This window comes from Mobula birostris, chromosome 25 (genome assembly GCF_030028105.1).
Source record: "Mobula birostris isolate sMobBir1 chromosome 25, sMobBir1.hap1, whole genome shotgun sequence".
NCBI classification, from domain to species: Eukaryota; Metazoa; Chordata; class Chondrichthyes; order Myliobatiformes; family Myliobatidae; genus Mobula; species Mobula birostris.
Window position 1 is genome coordinate 54,156,660 of NC_092394.1, and position 19,837 is coordinate 54,176,496.

The 19,837-nt window shown below is 45.7% G+C and overlaps 1 protein-coding gene across 2 annotated transcripts in view; it reads left to right on the forward strand.

Annotated features, from left to right (window-relative positions):
• Nucleotides 1-10,708: 10,708 nt before the first annotated feature.
• The window catches only part of prkrip1 (PRKR interacting protein 1), a 40,771-nt gene continuing 31,642 nt past the window's right edge, over nucleotides 10,709-19,837 (forward strand). For both annotated transcript variants that reach the window (XM_072243710.1, XM_072243709.1), the window contains exons 1-2: nucleotides 10,709-10,861; nucleotides 11,807-11,885. In XM_072243710.1, the coding sequence (XP_072099811.1) occupies nucleotides 10,751-10,861; nucleotides 11,807-11,885 (190 nt within the window). In that variant the 5' untranslated portion in view covers nucleotides 10,709-10,750. The remainder of the gene's footprint in view (nucleotides 10,862-11,806; nucleotides 11,886-19,837) is intronic.

Consider the following 19,837-nt stretch of genomic DNA (forward strand, 5'->3'; position numbering starts at 1 on the left):
CTCCTCCCGCTCCCGGCGGGCCAAGGGACCGGCGACAGCCGGGTCGGGCGCCGAACGGTCCCGTTCACGTTGTCTGCAGTTTCCAAGGTTACTTTCCAGCCGAGAAGTGCCGGTTCCCGGGTGGCCGACTCACAACACCCAGGGCCTGTGAACAGCTGGAAGTTATCTCCGTGATCGCCGACAATGGGTCACCGCTCATTGTCCTCACCTTGAGGTCTTCAGTCAGCAGCCCTGAGTTGTGTCTAATATATACTGGTACTATGCTCCAGTACGTTCATTGAGGACGTGAGGAGAACATAGGGCAAGCTTGCAGAGAGCTGATGGGTTGAATGGACTCGTATGCAGAATGGAAACAAACAACTGTTTACTGTTAAACACAAGGGATTCGACATACGTTGGAAATTCAGAGCAAAACACACAGAATGAGGGAGCAGGTCAGGCAGCAACTGATGGAGAGGAACAAACAGTTGACATTTTAGGCAAAGACCTGATTAAGTCTCAAGTCCTGATGAAGGATCTCAGCCTGAAACGTTAAATGTTTATTCCTCTCCAGAGATGGTGTTGACCTGCTGAGCTGTTCACTGTTGAATTGTGAAGCCACTCTATTACCAGATCTTGCAATCTCCTTAACTCATTTCCAGTGGTATGCTAAAAGAAGGAAATGCACTGGAAAAGAAGAAACTAACTAGTCAAATTGTAATTTCACTTTGGGTGGAGGTAAATAAACTAATGGTGACATTGTAATTTATAGAAATAATTAGACATCAGAATTAGAGACCCCCCCCAACCCCATAACCACCAGGAAATTCAGGAAAAGATATGTGATCAGATTAAGGATTGTTACCATGGGGGATTTCATCTTCCCAAATATAAACTAGGACTTTCTCAGTGCAAGGATTTTAGATGAGGCAGAATTTGTTAAGTGTATCCAGGAGGGTTTATTAAATGGGCAAGGATTATAGTGAGAGGGACAGAGGGAGAAAAAGGAGAGAGAAAAAAATATATAAACATATAATTTTATTATTTATGTATAATATATATATATATATAAATAAATAACGGATGGGGTACGAAGGGGAGGTGGGGCATTAACGGAAGTTAGAGAAGTCAATATTCATGCCTAACTCTTCTCTAACTTCCGTTAATACCCCATGTCCCCTTCGTACCCCATCTGTTATTATTTATTTATTATATATATATATTTTTTTTCTCTCTCTCTCCTTTTTCTCCCTCTGTCCCTCTCACTATACCCCTTGCCCATCCTCTGGGCTTCCCCCCTCCCCCTTTCTTTCTCCCTGGGCCTCCTGTCCCATGACCTTCTCATATCCCTTTTGCCAATCACCTGTCCAGCTCTTGGCTCTATCCCTCCCCCTCCAGTTTTCTCCAATCATTTCGGATCTCCATCTCCCCCTCCTGCTTTTAAATCTCTTACTATCTCTTCTTTCAGTTAGTCCTGACAAAGGGTTCCGGCCGGAAACGTCGACCGATCTTTTCCACAGATGCTGCCCTACCTGCTGAGTTCCTCCAGCGTGTTGTGAGTGTTGCTATTCCCCGGAACTCAATACCCAACAGTCCTTATTCCCTGGAACCCACTGTCCAAGAGTTCTTATTTCCCGGAACCCACAGTCCAATAGTACTTATTCCCTGAAACCCGCTACCCAAGGGTACTTATACCCTGAAACGCACTGTCCAACAGCATTTATTCCATAGAACTCACAGCACACAGTGCTTATGCCCTGGAACCCGTTGTCCAACAGTAGTTACTCGGTTGGGAGAGGTTCTGGAGGATTGGAGGGTTGCAGAAGTTGTTCCCTTATTTAAGAAAAGGAGTAGAGATAGCCTAGGAAATTATAGACCAGTGAGTTGATGGAGAAGATCCTGAGAGGCAGGACTTATGAACATTTGGAGAGGTATAATATGATTAGGAATAGTCAGCATGACCCTGTGAAAGGCAGGTCATGCCTTACGAGCCTGATTGAATTTTTTTGAGGATGTGACTAAACACATTGATGAAGGTAGAACAGTAGATGTAGTGTAAATGGGTTTCAGCAAGGCATTTAATAAGGTACTCTATGCAAGGCCTTATTGAGAAAGTAAGGAGGCATGGGATCCAAGGGGGCTTTGCTTTGTGGGTCCAGAATTGGCTTGCCCACTGAAGGCAAAGAGGGGTTGTAGATGGGTCATATTCTGCATGGAGGTTGGTGACCTCAGGGATCTGTTCTGGGACCCCTTCTATTCGTGATTCTTATAAGTGACCTGGATGATGAAGAGGAGCTGTGGGTTAGTAAATTTGCTGATGACACAGAGGTTGGGGGTGTTGTGGATAATGTGGAGTGCTGTCAGAGGTTACAGCGGGAGATTGATAGGATGCAAAACTGGGCTGAGAAGTGGCAGATGGAGTTGGGCAGAGAAGTGGCAGAAGTGTGAGTGGTAGGTCAAATATGATGGCAGAATGTAGTATTAATGGTAGGACTCTTGGCAGTGTGGAGGATCAGAGGGATCTTGGGGTCTGAGTCCATAGGACACTCAATGGTGCTGCGCAGGTTGACTCTGTGGTTAAGAAGGCATACGGTGCCTTGACCTTCATCAACTGTGGGATTGAGTTTAAGAGCCGAGAGGTAATGTTACAGCTATATAGGACCCTGGTCAGACTCCAGTTGGAGCACTGTGCTCAGTTCTGGTTACTTCACTACAGGAAGGATGTGGGAAGTATAGAAGGGGTGCAGAAGATTGATAAGGACGGTGATGGAGGTGGGTACAATAGGGTGTTTTAATAGACTCCTGGATAGATACACAGAGCTCAGAAAAATAGAGGGCTATGGAACTCAGCAGTACCTATTCCCCAGAACCCCCTGCCCAAGAGTTCTTGTTCCCTGGGACTCACTTCCCAACAGTTCTTTTTCACTGGTACACAGTGTCGAAAAGTACTTATTCCCTGCAACCACTGCCCAACTAATCTTATTCCCTGCAACTCCCTGTCCAACAGTACTTATTTCCTGCAACTCACAGCTCAACAGCATGTATTCCCCAGAACCCACCGCCCTACAGTACTTATTCCCTGTACCCACTCTGCAACAGCAGTTATTTCATGGAATGCACTGTCCAACAGTTCCTACTCCCTGGAACCCGCTACCCAGGAGTACTTATTTCCTGAAACATACTGTCCAATAGCAATTATTCCTTGGACCCTACTGTCCAACAGTACTTACTCCCTGGAAACCATTGTCAAACAATACTTAATCCCTGGAACCCAGTGCCCGACAGTAATTAATCCCTGGAACACAATCTCCAACAGAAGTTATTCCTCGGAACTTACTGCACGACAGTACCGATGCCCTGGAATGTCCAACGGTACTTATTCCTTGGAACCCGCTACCTAAGAGTACATATTCCCTGAAACCACTGTCCAACAGTACTTATTCCCAAGAACCCACCGCCCTACAGTACCTATTCCCTGGAACCCACTGCCCAAATGTACTTATTCGCAGAAACCAATGTACAACAGTAGGTATTCCCTGGAACCCTCCAAAGTCCAATTTTCTAGGGAAGGCCAAAAGCAAACAGGCAGCGAAGTGTTGCTGCGTTCTGTCCAAGTCTCAACAAGCACTACGACAAGTATGAAGTTAAATACTATCACAATTAAATAATAATTAGCTGACACGTGCAGATTCACAAGCGCAATTGCCCTATCTACTGCGCTGCCAAATCCATGGTTATGACAGATTAGGAATAGTCAGTATGGCTTTGTGAAAGGCAGGTCATGCATTACGAGCCTGAGTGAATTTTTTGAGGATGTGACTAAACACATTGATGAAGGTAGAGCAGTAGATATAGTGTATATGGATTTCAGCAAGGCATTTGATAAAGTACCCCATGCAAGGCTTATTGAGAAAGTAAGGAGGCATGGGATCCAAGGGGACCTTGCTTTGTGGATCCAGAACTGGCTTGCCCACAGAAGGCAAAGAGTGGTCATGTTCTGCATGGAGGTCGGTGACCGGTGGTGTGCCTCATGGATCTGTTCTGGAACCCTTACTCTTCGTGATTTTTATAAATGACCTGGATGAGGAAGTGGAGGGATGGGTTAGTAAATTTGCTGAACAAAGATTGGGGGTGTTGTGAATAATGTGGAGGGCTATCAGAGGTTACAGCGGGACATTGATAGGATGCAAAACTAGGCTGAGAAGTGGCAGATGGTGTTCAACCCAGATAAGTGTGAGGTGATTTATTTTGGTAAGTCAAATATGGTGGCAGAATATAGTATTAATGGTAAGACTCTTGACAGCGTGGAGGATCAGAGGGGTCTTGGGATCCAAGTCCATAGGACACTCAAAGCTGCTGTGCAGGTTGACTCTGTGGTTAAGAACGCATTCATCTATCGTGGGATTAAGTTTAGGAGCCGAGAGGTAATGTTACAGCTATATAGGACCTTGGTCAGACCCCACTTGGAGTACTGTGCTCAGTTCTGTTCACCTCACTACAGGAAGGACGTGGAAACTATAGAAAGGGTGCAGAGGAGATTTACAAGAATATTTCCTGGATTGGGGAGCATGCCTTATGAGATTAGGTTGAGTGAACCTGACCTTTTCTCCTTGGAGCGACGGAGGATGAGAGGTGACCTGATAGAGGTGTATAAGATGATGAGAGGCATCATGTAGATATTCAGAGGCTTTTCTCCAGGGCTGAAATGGATAGCATGAGAGGGCACAGTTTTAAATTGCTTGGAAATAGGTACAGAGGAGATGTCAGAGGTAAGTTTTTTATACAGAGCTGTGAGTGCATGGAATGGGCTGCTGACAACAGTGGTGGAGGCAGATACGATAGGGTCTTTTAAGAGACTCCTCTTATCAATTCATTTTTTATTATATATTATATACTAGCTTAACACTATGTATGATTTTGATAATGTCTATTTCGATCTCTGTATTGTTATTGATTATATAATTCTCCTCTTGTTTGTATTTATATTCCTTTTAAATCAATAAAAAGATAAAGAAAGGAAGAAAGAAAGAAAGAAGAGACTCCTGGAGTTTCTTAGGAAAAATAGAGGCTATGGGTAACCTGAGGTAATTTCTATAGTAAGGACATGTTCGGCACAGCTTTGTGGGCCGAAGGGCCTGTATTGTGCTGCAGGCTTTCTATGTTTCTTTGTTTCTAAAATTTCCAGCATCTGCAGAATCTCTTGTGTTGAAATACTACCCTGTTCGGTTAAGGAGTAACCCAATAGTCGAGTGTGGCTGTAAGTTGTGGTAAAAAGAGATCTTCAAGCATGAGGAGTTTCATGTAGGAGAGCAGGAGATTATGGTGTCTGGGTAACAGGCTGATAAGTTTCAGGTGGTATTGGTTGCAATTTATTTGGGAAATCGATTGACTAACCAACTTAATTTGAGAAATAGGCTTGCAAGTGAGAATTACAGATACTCTAAGGAAAAAAGAATGCTGGAGGAAATGAATAAGGTAATGTGAAACTTGGAAAGATCCCTCATGCAGGTGGTAGCGCACCGTAGCCATAAGTTGGTGCAAAAAAAATAGTAGAGAAGGGTTACTTCCAATTGGAACAATCCCTGAGTAAATGCTCGGTGGAAGGGACAAGAGAAGGGCAAGTATGAAAAAGTCACAGTAATAGTAACAGTTTTATCATGCACTAAGCAGAGTAGCAATCTCCAAACAAGCTTAGAACCCCTAGATCTCAGGGCAAGTGGTAGGTAGTGTATGTCCAAGGGCAGCCCCAGAACATTGTGATGATTTGACTGATAGGACTTGTAATAAGATTCACAAGGTTGCAGTGGGTGCCTCCAAACTAGCACCCTTCTCGACTGTCCGGAAGACTGTGGGGCAGTGGTCCCCAACCACCGGGCCGCGGACCCGTACCGGGCCACAAAGCATGTGCTACCGGGCCGCGAGGAAACGATATGATTTGGCGATAGGAGTCAGCTGCACCTTTCCTCATTCCTGGCCTTATTTCCTGGCATAATTTACATATTACTATTTAATTATTTATGGTGCAACTGTAACAAAAACCAATTCCCCCCGGGATCAATGAAGTATGACTATGACTATGACATTCCCTGTCACGCCCACTGTTGAGCTTGAATGCACGCGAGGTCATTACGCACGCGTCATCCATGTCAGCGAGGGAAGGAGATCAACGACGGCAGGCTGAAAAGTATGTTTGACATAACATCTCTGCCTGCATTCTGGATCAAAGTCAAGGCTGAATATCCTGAGATAGCCACGAAAGCACTGAAAACGTTGCTTCCATTTCCAACATATCTCTGCAATGAATGCAATGAAAACTAAATTGCGGAATAGACTGGACATAAGGAATCCCCTTCGAGTATCACTGTCTCCCATCACCCCTCGATGGTACTGTCTTGTTGCAGGGAAACAAGCCCAGGGCTCCCACTGATTCGGCGATATTGGTGTGTTGTAATGATTTTATATGTTCATACGAGGAAAATGTGTGCTGTGTGTTTAATATCCAAACGTTACTTAAAATGTTATGATGCTATTGACTTATAATTGACTTATCACTATATTCATGCAAGGAAAATATGTGCTGTGTGTTTAATATTAAATTCATTAGATAAGCCTTTTTAGAAACGAAATTGAGTGTATTAGCCATTTATAAGTGACTTATAGTTGACTTATCACCTATATTCCGGTCGTGATTAACACCCCACCCCTAGGGTTGCCAACTGTCCTGTATTAGCCAGGACATCCCATACATTGGGCTAAATTGGTTTGTCCCATACGGGACTGCCCTTGTGCCGTATTTCCCCCACTAAGGTAGAGCGCTCCTATGACACTTCTATGAAGCTAGTATGAAGCTTCTATGTTTTCTATGTTTCTATGAAACCTTTCATGCCGAAATGGCGTAAAGCGAAGAAGCAATTGCCATTACAGTAATTTATATGGGAAAAATTTTTGAGCATTCCCAGACCCAAAAAATAACCTACCAACTAACACATGAAACCTAAACTAACACTGACATATAGTAAAAGCAGGAATGATATGATAAATACACAGCCTATATAAAGTAGAAATAATGTATGTACAGTGTAGTTTCACTGAACAGGATTGCCAAAAACGATCTGTAGAAAAAATCAGCACGTACACGCATGCAAGGCTTCATGGTCATGGTAGTCTTTCTCGGCATAAACGCAAGTGTCCCCTATTTGACTGCTACTCTTGTCCGTTGGCAACCCTACCCCTCCCCCGGGTTGGCTGCAAGAATATTGTCAATATTAAACTGGTCCATGGTGCAAAAAAGGTTGGGGACCCCTGGGCTAAAATACCCAGGTAGAACTGCTCTACATTACCTCGCCATATCCAAACTGAAAATTGGCTTAATGGGAGATACAGATTTCCCAAAGGACAAACTGGGATACCTTACTGCGGTAGTTAAGAATGTGATAGGCAAAGGACAGGTGAATTGCACCAAGGTCACTTTAATTATGCAAGGAGAAAGTTGAGGACTATGCAGAGTGAAAAAGTCTGTCATTTGAGCAGCACAGTGACCAAAATTATGTCTACTTACATTTCTGAATGATGGCATGGGTCCACATCTGACCCAGATAATAAAAACAGGGCTACACATTGGCCACATTGATGCACCATCAATTACTCCAAAAGACTGAAGTAGGGTGAATACTGAAAGGCTTTTATTCGCAGTAAAATATGACTTCCAGCATGCTGAGTGTCTGCCCCTGGACTGAGGAGGAGGGGCAGGGTGAAGTCACCTTTATTCAGGGGCCTGTGGGAGGAGTCACAGGGGCAGTCAGCAGAGGGGCGTGTCCAGACAGGTAACCCAGTTACAACATATATATGTGGTTTACCACACATACATTGAATGAAAGTCTTAACTGGCAATAAAAGCAAAAGTAGAGAGGAGAAAAACAGGAGACTGTGCAGCCACAGTGGCAGATGTAAGACAGAACAGGCAAGGCAATGTGGAATGTTTCTGATAGGAAATGATGAGGCATACACAGAAGCCCTGGATTGTAAGAACAGTGCAGTAATTGTGGAAGACAGGGCATAGAGAAGACAATTGTCAGTCAAAAGACAAAGGAAAGGCAGAAAAAGGACCATGGACCCAGTAAACTGAAGACCACCACACTGCTTTGAGTTGTACCATAGCAGAAGCTGTCTTTCAGATCTCCTCAGAGGAGTTTAAACAACTCCTTACAGAATGACAAGTATCAGCCCTCTGATGGAAATGTCCGATAAAACTGAGGTATGAGTACGACGATGTGTATCTGGGTTTGCAACAGTCACAAAAGCACAATCTTAGAGAGAGATCTGTTGGAACGCCTGGGAGCTATGATCACGGCAGGTGCAAGGGAAATGATTTGGGAGATGAAGATTGGGCCTTGGTGGCGGAAGGGGAATAGTGATGGAATATTGGATGCCTTGACGAAGGGTCTTGGCCTGAAACGTCGACTGTGCCTCTTCCTAGAGATGCTGCCTGGCCTGCTGCGTTCACCAGCAACTTTGATGTGTGTTGCTTGAATTTCCAGCATCTGCAGAATTCCTTGTGTTTGACTATTTATTGTTGTGTTTTAAAATGCGTTCGTGGGATTATGGTGGGATGTTCAAGTTAATTTATTGTTACATTTTAGTTCGGGCTATAAAGTGTTCATTTCTGTGTTCGTGGGACACCCTGACTGTAACTGGACAGTGTAATAACCATCTCCCTCCACCTGTATGTGTCTGATTTGGTTCTCACTGAGCATTGGTGCTCTGTGTGTTACACAGAAACACAGAAAGCCTACAGCACAATACAGGCCCTTCAGCCCACAAAGCCGTGCCGAACATGTCCTTACCTTAGAAATTACCTAGGGATACCCATAGCCCTCTATTTTTCTGAGTGCCATATACCTGTGCAGGATTCTCTTAAAAGACCCTATAGTATCCGCCTCCACCAACGTCACCGGCAGCCCATTCCATGCACTCACCACTCTCTGCGTAAAAAACTTACCCCTGACATCTCCTCTGTACCTGCTTCTAAGCACCTTAAAACTGTGCCCTCTCATGCTAGCCATTTCAGCCCTGGGAAAAAGCCTCTGACTATCCACACGATCAATGACTCTCAGCAGCTTATACATCTTCTTAAGACCCTGGGAATCAGTCAAGGGATGGAGTGGTATGCCTGCCCCACAACCCTGGGCCACATTCCTGAAGATGAGATGCTAACCCGGAGGGAGAACCTGGGAGCTGAGTATCATGCCTTCCCAGAGAACCTGGATGAAGCAAGGCTCCCCAACCCAGAGGACACAGTGGAGTGCATCACCTGCCACCCTTGTGGCCCGCCAGGGAACCCAAGGCACTGCAGCCATGGAACAACGAGTGCCAGTGATTCACGCCACAAGGTCCACACTGAAGTTCTACAGATATAACGGTACTAACCACCTTCAGCCTTACCTGGTGCAAGTCAAACTTGCTGCGTAGCATACCGGCTGGAGCCCCACTGACGACGAACCTTGCCCTTGGCGCTGGAGGGGGATGCCCTGCGGGTCTTTTTGACCTAATGTCAGCTGAGCAGCGTGACTACAGGGCTCTCGTAGCGGTGTTTTGAGCAGAGGCCATTGGAGAAAGCAATGAGGGAAAACTGGGCAGCAGGCGGCGCCATGTGGGAGACGTCCTGGGGGCATTTATGGCAGATCTCCATCACCGTGCTTGGCATGGCTACCCCATTTCCCTCCCACAGCCCAGGAAGAGCTTGTCCTCCGTGCCTTTGGCAGCATGTTCATCTGACATCACCATCATCACTGGCTGAGGTGGAGCGGGCAGACGCAATGTTAGCCCCCCCAAGGTATTCCAGTGATGCTCTGTATACCATGAACCCAGACTTGTGTCAACGAGGCGGAGGAGGAAACTGACGCGGAGAAGCCTGTGAGACAGGTACGACCAATGCTGCACTGGCCCCGCAGAGAGACTTGTGCTAACAGTGTGGTGAGGCAGTCCTCGTAAGCCAGGACTGCCCCATACCAGCACCACGCCATAGCCCAGCGTAGCCATCAGGAAACACCCAGCAGTTGGCACTACCTGAGACCTCCAGCAGGATCCCTCCATTGTCACCTCTCCAGGTAGGCCATTTGGGTGAAGAGCAAGGCTTATATGAGAGGGCACAGGTTTAAGGTGCTTAGAAGTAGGTACAGAGGAGATGTCAGGGGCAAGTTTTTTACTCAGAGAGTGGTGAGTGTGTGGGATGGGCTGCCAGCGACGCTGGTGGAGGCGGATACGATAGGGTCTTTTAAGAGACACCTGGACAGGTACATGGAGCTTAGAAAAATAGAGGGCTATGGGTAACCCGAGGTAATTTCTGAGGTAGGTAGATGTTCGGCACAGCATCGTGAGGCGAAGGGCCTGTGATACATGGACTGCGAGGTGGAGGGCATCAGATACTGTGCATTGGTGGACCCGGAGTCAGCTGCATCTGTCCAAGAGTAAACAGCCGACGTTTCGGGCCAAGACACTTAATCACCGCTCCAGGTCTACACCATTCTGTCTCAGACTTACATTGCATATACCAAGGAGGAATCACATTGAACTTTTTCTTTCAACGTGCCGTCATTAGTTGGGGCATAGAATATAAATTAGGGAGAACATGGTGCAGGTAGCGGCCTTTCCGTCGCTAACAATCCCACCCCCCCGTCTCAGTTCTGACGACATCTTTCTGCGCCTGCGTCTTTTGTTGTCGGCGCCAGAAATACACGTAACGTCACCCCGCCGAGTCCGCGCCAGCAGCAAGATGGCGGCGGTGGAGCCGGAGCGCGGTGGGCGGCCGCAGCAGGCCCTGGTCATTCCCCGCACAGCGGCCGAGGAGCAGCGGCTCAAGCTCGAGCGGCTGATGAGAAATCCGGTGATGTAAAGATAGGGTTAGGGAGGTTTTTACTAAGCTGGAGGGGGAGGTACGGATATGGTTCTGCTGGCCTGATGTTTGGGTAGGGATCCGGATCTCCTCTGCACCGGAGCGAGGGAGAGTGGCATTCATGTTGTTAGGCTTCGCTTTGCAGGAAGTAAACCCTGCCAGGTTCTGTCTCTAACCTCAGTCGGAATTGTTCTTTCGCTCTTAAGATAGCCTTCAGTAGGTCGTACCCGGACTACTAGTATGGTGCTTCTGTCTGATTCCTTCTACGTACTCCCTACTTCCTCAACATCACCTGCCTCACCCGTCTGTCATCCCCAAATTGCCACAAAGCCATCAATTCCATCATCCAGACCATTGGCATGTAATGTGATAATAAAGCACCCTATTCTGACCCCCTATAAAACACCACTAATTACCAGCAGAGTATTCCTACTCTTTACCTTCTGCTAGTCAGCCAATCTTCTATCATACCTTGTAATGCCATGGGCTCTTATTTTGTTTAGCAGCCTCATGTGCAGCAGCTTGTCAAAGGCCTTCTGGAAATCCGACAAAATAACAGTGGTGGATGTGGAAACTCCCCACTGGAGAGAGTTGGGGGGGAAGAAACCCTCTGGAGGGGGGGAGAAACCCTCTGGAGAGAGTGGGGGGGGAGAAACCCTCTGGAGAGAGTGGGGTGGGGGAGAAACCCTCTGGAGAGAGGGGTGGGGGAGAGAATAAACCCACTGGAGAGAGTGGGGGTGGGAAGGGCCCTGCTGAAGAGGGTGGGAAAGGGGGAAGAAAGAGCAGTACCCACCGAATGTGGAATGTGGTACGATCCCCACTAGGGGTGAGGAGACGTTATCCCCCAACACCCCTGCCCCAGGAAGAGGTGGGCCTGTTTCTGTTGTGAGGGTTAATTTGTAATAAGTTTAGTTTCTAAATCTGCATTTATTGCAGGATAAACAAGTGTTAATCGGTGAGAAACCGAAGGAGTGGGCTCCACGGCCGCCCCCGGAATTTGTTCGTGATGTTATGGGTAAGTGGTGGTTTTGCTCTTAAAAGTCTGGCATTGGTTTTATGTAATGAAGAATGAGGTAGCGGTTAATAATCCTTTACAACATTATGACCATGTGTAACCAATCTATTATATGCAAACTGAGGGACAGCATATGTGTATAGTTAGTGTCTTCAGTGTAAGTCATTGTAATTATGGTGTGATGGGAGAGTTGCTTAAGGTTCACTGGGAAAATTGGCATAGAGAAAGATCAGAAGAGGAAGCATGACAGATAAAAGATTAAACTTTTACTGAGGTAGTCACACCCAAGAGTGAGGGCTAGAAGATGGGTGAGTACCAGGACTAAGCTGTTAGTGCAGGATTTCCTGCCATTCCCCTGAGAAACAAAAAGTATCCTCTTTGGGGAGATGACCTATCAGGGCACAGCAACTAGGCCAGCTCTGAGGCACTGCAGAGAAGGGTAAAGTCAGGCAGAGAAATAGTGATAGAAGACTCAACAGTTAGGGGACAGATCGGAATTTCTGTGGCCACAAAAGAGTTGCCAGGGTGGTGTGTTACCTCCCAGGTGCTATATGTCTCAGAGCGGCTGCAGAATATTGTCAAGGGGGAGAGTGAGCAGCTAGAAGTCACGGTGCACATTGGCACCAATGGCATCGGTGGAAAGGGTAAAGAAATCCTGCACAGAAGAGCGGGACCTCCAAGGTAGTAATCTCTGGATTACTCCCAGTGCCATGTGTTAGTCAGGGCAGGAATGGGATTATAGTACAGGTGAAAGAGTGGCTGAGCGACTGGTGCAGGAGGCAGGGTTTCAGGTTCTTGGATCATTGGAACCTCTTCTTGGGTAGGGGTGACCTGTATAGGAGGGACAGATTGCACCTAAGCTGGAGGCCCCTAAAATCTTGGATGGGACTACACAAGTGCTAGTTGAGAAGGTTCAAACTGGATTAACGGTGGACTTGGGAGTCAGAGCACAGGATCAGAAAGTGGAGGATTGGAAAGAAAGGTACATGTCAAGGCCAGTAAAAACAGGCAGGAGCAAAATAGATACAATTTTGAAGTGTGTGTGTTTTAATGCTAGGAGTATTACGGGTAAAGGTGATGGACTTAGAGCATGGATCAGAACGTGGCTAAAAGAATTTCTCCGCATCTCTGTTTTGAAAGGGCACTCCTGCATCCTGAGGCTATGCCCTGTTGTCCTAGACTTTCCCACCGTGGGAAATATCCTTTCCTCATCTACTCTGTCTAGGCCTTTCAACATTCAAAAGGTTTCAATGAGGTTCCCTCTCATCCTTCTGAATTCTAGTGAGTACAGACCCAGAGCCATCAAACGTTCCTCATATAATAACCCTTTCATTCCTGGAATCATCCTTGTGAACCTCCTCTGGACCCTCTCCAATGCCAGCAATCTTTTCTTTGAAGAGGAGCCCAAAAACTGTTCACAATACCCAAGGTGAGGCCTCACCAGTGCCTTATAAAGCCTCAGCATCACATCCTTGCTCTTATATTCTAGACCTCTTGAAATGAATACTAACATGGCATTTGCCTTCCTCACTACTGACTCAGCATGCAAGTTAACCTTCGGGGTGATCTGCACAAGGACTCCCAAGTCCCTCTGCCTCTCAGTTTCCTGGATTTTCTCCCCGTTTAGAAAATAGTCCGCACATTTATTTCTACTACCAAAGTGCTTGACGATGCATTTCCCAACATCGTATTTCATTTGCAACTTTCTTGCTCATTCTCCTAATCTGTCTAAATCCTCTGCATCATACCTGTTTCCTCAACACTACCCCTGCCCCTCCACCAATCTTCGTATCATCTGCAAGCTTGGCAAGAAAGCCATCTCTTCCATCATCTAAATCATTTATATATACAGCATAAAATGAAGTCATCCCAGCACAGACCCCTGCAGAACACTTCTCTAATGCTACCCCTTTCAGAACCCTAGGGTGCAGTTCCTCTGGTCCGGGTGACTTATGTACTTCTAGGTCTTTCAGCTTTTTGAGCACCTTCTCTCTTGTAACAGTAACTGCACCCACTTCTCTTCCTTCACACACTACAACATCAGGCATACTGCTCGTGTCTTCCGCAGTGAAGACTGATGCAAAATACTCATTTAGTTCATCAGCCATCTCCTTATCCCCTGTTTTTATTTCTCCTGCCTCATTTTCTGATGGTCCTATATCCACTCTCATTTTTATTTTTAACATACTTGAAAAGTTTTTACTGTCCACTTTACTATTGCTTGTTAGCATGGTTTCATATTTCATCTTTTCCCTTCTAATGACTTTTTTAGTTGCACTCTGTAGGTTTTTAAAAACTTCCCAATCCTCTATCTTCCCACTAATTTTTGCTATGTTGTGTGCCCTTTCTTTTGCTTTACAATACCTTTGAATTCCTTTGTCAGCCATGGTTGTACTATTTTACCATTTGAGTATTTCTTCATTTTTGAATACGCATGTCCTACACCACCTTCATTTTTCCCAGAAACACACACCATTGCTGCTCTGCTGACATCCCTGCCAACAGCTCCTTCCAGTTAACTTTGGCAAACTCCTCCCTTATACAACACACATAAAAGTTGCTGGTGAACGCAGCAGGCCAGGCAGCATCTCTAGGAAGAGGTGCAGTCGATGTTTCAGGCCGAGACCCTTCGTCAGGACACACATCAAAGTTGCTGGTGAACGCAGCAGGCCAGGCAGCATCTCTAGGAAGAGGTGAGTCCTGACGAAGGGTCTCGGCCTGAAACGTCGACTGCACCTCTTCCTAGAGATGCTGCCTGGCCTGCTGCATTCACCAGCAACTTTTATGTGTGTTGCTTGAATTTCCAGCATCTGCAGAATTCCTGTTGTCCTCCTTTATACCACTGTAATTTCCCTTATTCCACTGAAATATTGCTACATCAGACTTTATTTTCTCCCTATCAAATTTCAAGTTGAACAGAATCATATTGTGATCACTGGTTCTGAAGGATTCTTTTACCTTAAGCTCCCTAATCACCTCAGGTTCATTACATAAGACCCAATCCAGTATCACTGATCCCCAAGTAGGCTCAACAACAAACTGCTCTAAAAAACTATCTCTTAGGCATTCAACAAACTCACTCTCTTGAGATCCATTACCAAACTTATTTCCCCAATTGACCTGCATGTTAACATCTCCCGTGACTACCATAAATTGCACTTTTGACTAGCCTTTTCTATTTCCTGTTGTATCCTGTGGTCTACCTCCTAGCCACTGTTGGGAGGCCTCTATATAACTGCCATCAATGATCTTTTACCCTTGCAGTTTCTAAACTCAACCTACAAGGATTCAATATCTTCTGATCCTATGTCACGTCTTTCTACTGATTTGATGCCATTCTTTACCAGTAGAGCCACACCAACCCCTTTGCCTACCTTCTGATACAAAGTGTAACTTTGGACATTCAGCTCCCAACTACAACCATCCTTCAGCCCCGATTCAGTGATGACCACAACATCATACCTGGCAGTATTGCAACAAGACCTTATTTCTTATAGTATGTGCATTTTGATACAACACCTTGAGTACCGTATTTGCTGTCCTTTCTGACTCTGCATCCCTAATGATTTGATATTCAGCCTGTTGGCTGCAACACCTGCCTGCCTTTCCTGACAATCTGTCAGCAGGTTATCTTTAATTTTTACCATCCATCCTTTCCTGAGGCCCTTCACTCTGGTTCCCACCCCAAAACCTGCTCATGAGAATATTGATCCCCCTCAGGTTCAGGTGCAACCCATCACTTTTGAACAGGTCCTGCATCCTCCAGAAGGGATCCCAATTATCTAAGAATCTGAAGCCCTGCTCCCTGCAGCAACTTCTCAGCCACGCATTGATCTGCCAAATCACCATTTCTACCCTCACTGGCGCGTGGCACAGGCAGCAATCCAGAAATGACTACCTGGGAGGTCCTGCTGCTCAGCTTTCTACCTAGCTCTCTAAGTTCTCTTTTCAGGACCTCATTGCTTTTCCATCCTATGTCATTGGTACCAATATGTACCAGGTCATCTGGCTGCTCCCCTCCCCCCCACAAAATGTTGGGGATGCGATCTGACCCTGGCACCTGGGAGGCAACGTGCTATCCGGGTATCCTGTTCATGTCCACAGGATCTCCTGTCTGCTCCCCTTACTATCAAATCCCTATCACTACTGCTCCCTTCTTCTGTCTTTCCCTTCTGCACCACGGAGAACAGTAATTTTAAACAGGATCAATGAACAACAAACTGTGCAAATGCAGCTATAAATAAATAACAAGGACATGAAGTAACAGGGTAAAAAGTCCTTAAAGTGAGATCATTGGTTGTGGGAACATCTCAATAGATGAGTGTAGTTACCCTCTTGTTCAAGAGCCTGGTGGTTGAGGGTTAGTAACTATCCTTGTACCTGGTAGTGCGAGTCCTGAGGCTATTGTGTCTTCTACTTGACAGCAGCAATGAGAAAAGAGCATGGCCTAGGTGGTGAGAATATTTGATGATGGATGCTGCTTTCCTACGACAACTTTTCATGTAGATGAATTGGGAGGGATGGCTTTACCCATGACATTGGGAGGGAGGGCTTTACCCATGACATACTGGGCTGAATCCACTACCTTTTGTCAAATGTTCCGTTCAAAGGCATTGGTGTTCGGGTGATGCAGCCAGTCAATACAATCTCCACTACACATCTACAGAAGTTTGCCAAGGTTTTTAATGTCGTGCCAAATCTCTGCAAACTCCTAAGGAAGTAGAGGTGCTGTCGTGCTTTCTTTGCAATTACATTTATAAGATGAGTCCAGGACATGTCCTATGAGATAGTAACACCCAGGAATTTAAAATTACTGACCCTCTCGACCTCTGATCCTCTGAGTTACCAGTCAATGTTGAACTTAATATAGGATGACTGCCTTATGACCCTTAGCTTCAGATTTTTTAATGGGGATTACTCCTGAAGCCTTGCACATGAGTGGGGATAGTTGCAAGGCAAGCGGAGGTTTGAGATCAGTTTACTTTCTAAGTGAGCTGCCAGCCACTTCTGACGTGCCCCATCTGCCTAAAGCGAGTGGATTTAAGACGTTAGTGACCCGACTTTGCCCCTTCTGTCAGCAGAAACAGTTTCACGGGGCTTAGTACCTAAGCCACATGTGAAGGCCAGGAGCTGGACTTGGTTGTCAGAGGCTGTTTGAGACAGATGCCATTGGGAGCATTTAATAGGTAGTGGGAGTTTGTCCTCACTACTGCCCTTGGTTGTAACAACCTTAAGGAACCTGCAAAGAAGAACAGGCAAGGTAATAGACACAATGGAATGGATAGGTTGAAATGGGTTTATTTTAATGAAATCATAAAAAATTAAATATTAAGAGTAATGGTGATGACTAAGAGCATGGATCAGTACATGGAAGTATGATGTTGAAGTCATTAGAAACTTGGTTGAGAGAGACAGGATTGGGTGCTCATTGTTCCAGGGTTTTCATGTTCTACAGAAGATAGAGAGGGAGGTAAAAGTTGTGGGGGGGGGGGGTTGGGAGCAACTTACACTACTAATCACGAAAACATCACAGCTACAACCCCTGGACGTAATGGAGGGCTTGACCACTGAGTGTAGGAGTAGGACTCAAAAAATAAAGAAGGTACAATTGCTCTGATGGGTTATGCTACAGAGCACCCCCCCCCCACCCCCCCCGTATTAGGGAACGTAGCAGACAGATTAGAGAAAGGTTAAAAAACAAAAGGGTTGTCAGAGGGTGACTTCAACTTCCTCAGACAGGCTGGGATCTCTTTAGTGCAAGTAGTTTGATGGAGCTGAATTTGTTCAGTGCATCCAAGGTGCATTTGGTTTCTTAAATCAGTATGTAGATAGTCGAGTGAGAGGAGCAGCCGTACTGGACCTGGTTATGGGAAATAAACCTGGTGGGCTCACTGACCTTGCAGTGGGGAGCACTTAGCAAATAGTCATCACAACTTCATAAGCTTTAAGATTGCTATGAATAAGGATAATTATGGACCTTATGGGAGAGTATTAAATTGGGGCAGTGGAAATTATAAGAGTATTAGGCAGGAGCTCGGGCAAGTTAATTTAGAATAGCATTTTCCAGGCATGTCCGCATCTGACATGTAAAGGGTGTTTAAAGAGCAACTGCACTGAGTACAGAACAAGTATGTTCTAGTGAGAAAGAAGGATAGAATAGCAAGATGAAGTGATCTTGGAATACAATAGATGTGGTGAATTTAGTAAAGAAAAGGAAGTATATGGAAGGTTTAGCAAATTAAAATCAAGCATAGAGTGTAAAAGCAACTGTGCTACAAGATCATCTACTTTATCCTGTATACTGTGTGCATTCAAATATAACACCTTCAGTCCTGTATCCGTCACCCTTTTTTATTTTGTCCTCCTTTACATGTCAGCTCATCCTACAACTGCAGTTTTGCCCTATCGTCTGCCTGTCCTTCCTCACTCTGTCACTGCACACTGCCTTTGCTTGTAAACTAGCAGCCCTATCACTCAAAATTGCAACCCCCTGCCAAGTTAGTTTACACCCTCCCTAAAAACTCTAGCAAGGATATTGGTCCCCTTGGGGTCAGATGTAACCTGACTCTTTTGTACAGGTCATACCTTCCCCAGAAGAGGTCCAATGACCCAGAAATCTGAAACCCTGTCCCCAGCACCAGTTTCTCAGGCATGCATTCATCTGCCAAGTCATCCTATTCTCACCCTCACTGGTGCATGGCTACTCTGGAGGTCCTGCTTTTCAGCTTTCTACCTAGCTCTCTAAATTCTCTTTTCAGAACTTTGCTTTTCCTTCTACTGTCATTGGTACCAATATGTATGTACCAAGACTTCTGACTGCTCACCCTTTCCCTTTAGAATGTTGTAGATCCAATCTGAGATGTCCCTGACGCTGGCACCTGGGAGGCAACATATCATCGGGTTATGTATCAGGCCCACAGAATCTAGTGCCTACTGCTCTAACTATGGAACCCTCTCTCACTTCTGCAGTCCTCCTCTCTCCTGCTTCCCTTCTGAGCCACAGCACCTTCCTGCTTCCCTTCTGAGCCACAGCACCTGACTCAGTGTCAGACTATAGAGATTGGATTGTTATGTTGCAGTTGTACAAGAAGTTGGTGATGCTGTGTTTAGAGTATTGTTTTCAGCTTTGGTCACCCTGCTATTGGAAAGGTGCTGTTATGCTGGAAAAAGTACAGAGAAGATTTATGAGGATGTTATGGGGACTTGAGGGATTAAATTCTGGAGTGGGGTTGAACAGGTTGGGAACTTTTTCATTGGACCATGGGAGACTGAAGGTGATCTTGTATATCTGTATAGTGTCATTGGGGCTCAGATTGGATCAATGCAAGGAATCAAGAGTTAGAGGGCATAAGTTTAAGGTGAGAGGGGAGATATATAACAGCAACTTTTACATCCAGGTTGTCATTAGTGTAGTCACATGCTGAGGCAGGTATATTAACAGAGTTTTAAAAGAACTTGTACAATTTTTTTTTGAGGTCAGCAAAAGGTTTAAAAATGTTTAAAAAAAGCAAGGAATCGTCAATGGTTTTTGATTTGGAGCAAGAAGGCTGCGAGTGAATGGCTGATTTTTTGGAGCGAAATGAGTTTTTTACTACTCGGGGTAAAAGAGAGGTGAGACTGCACAGGCGCATGACGTCAGCCAGTAGAGCGTGAAAGGTTTAAAAAGATCGCCATATCCAGCGGACAGCGTTTGGAGCGGGCAGCGGAGTGAGAGGCAGCAGAGTGATTGAGCTTTGGCTAAACGGGCTTAGGCGTTATCGGGATGAGGCGAGGTAGGTTTACCTGTGTTATTTGTGGAAAGGAAGAAGTATGTGTGTGAGGCCAGTTTTCTGTGCTTAGTGTCGGATGTGGGAGGTCCTGGAATCTCCCAGCCTCCCGGACAGCCATATCTGCACCAGGTGTGTTCAGAAGCAGCTCCTGAGGGACTGAGTCAGGGAACTGGAGATGCAGCT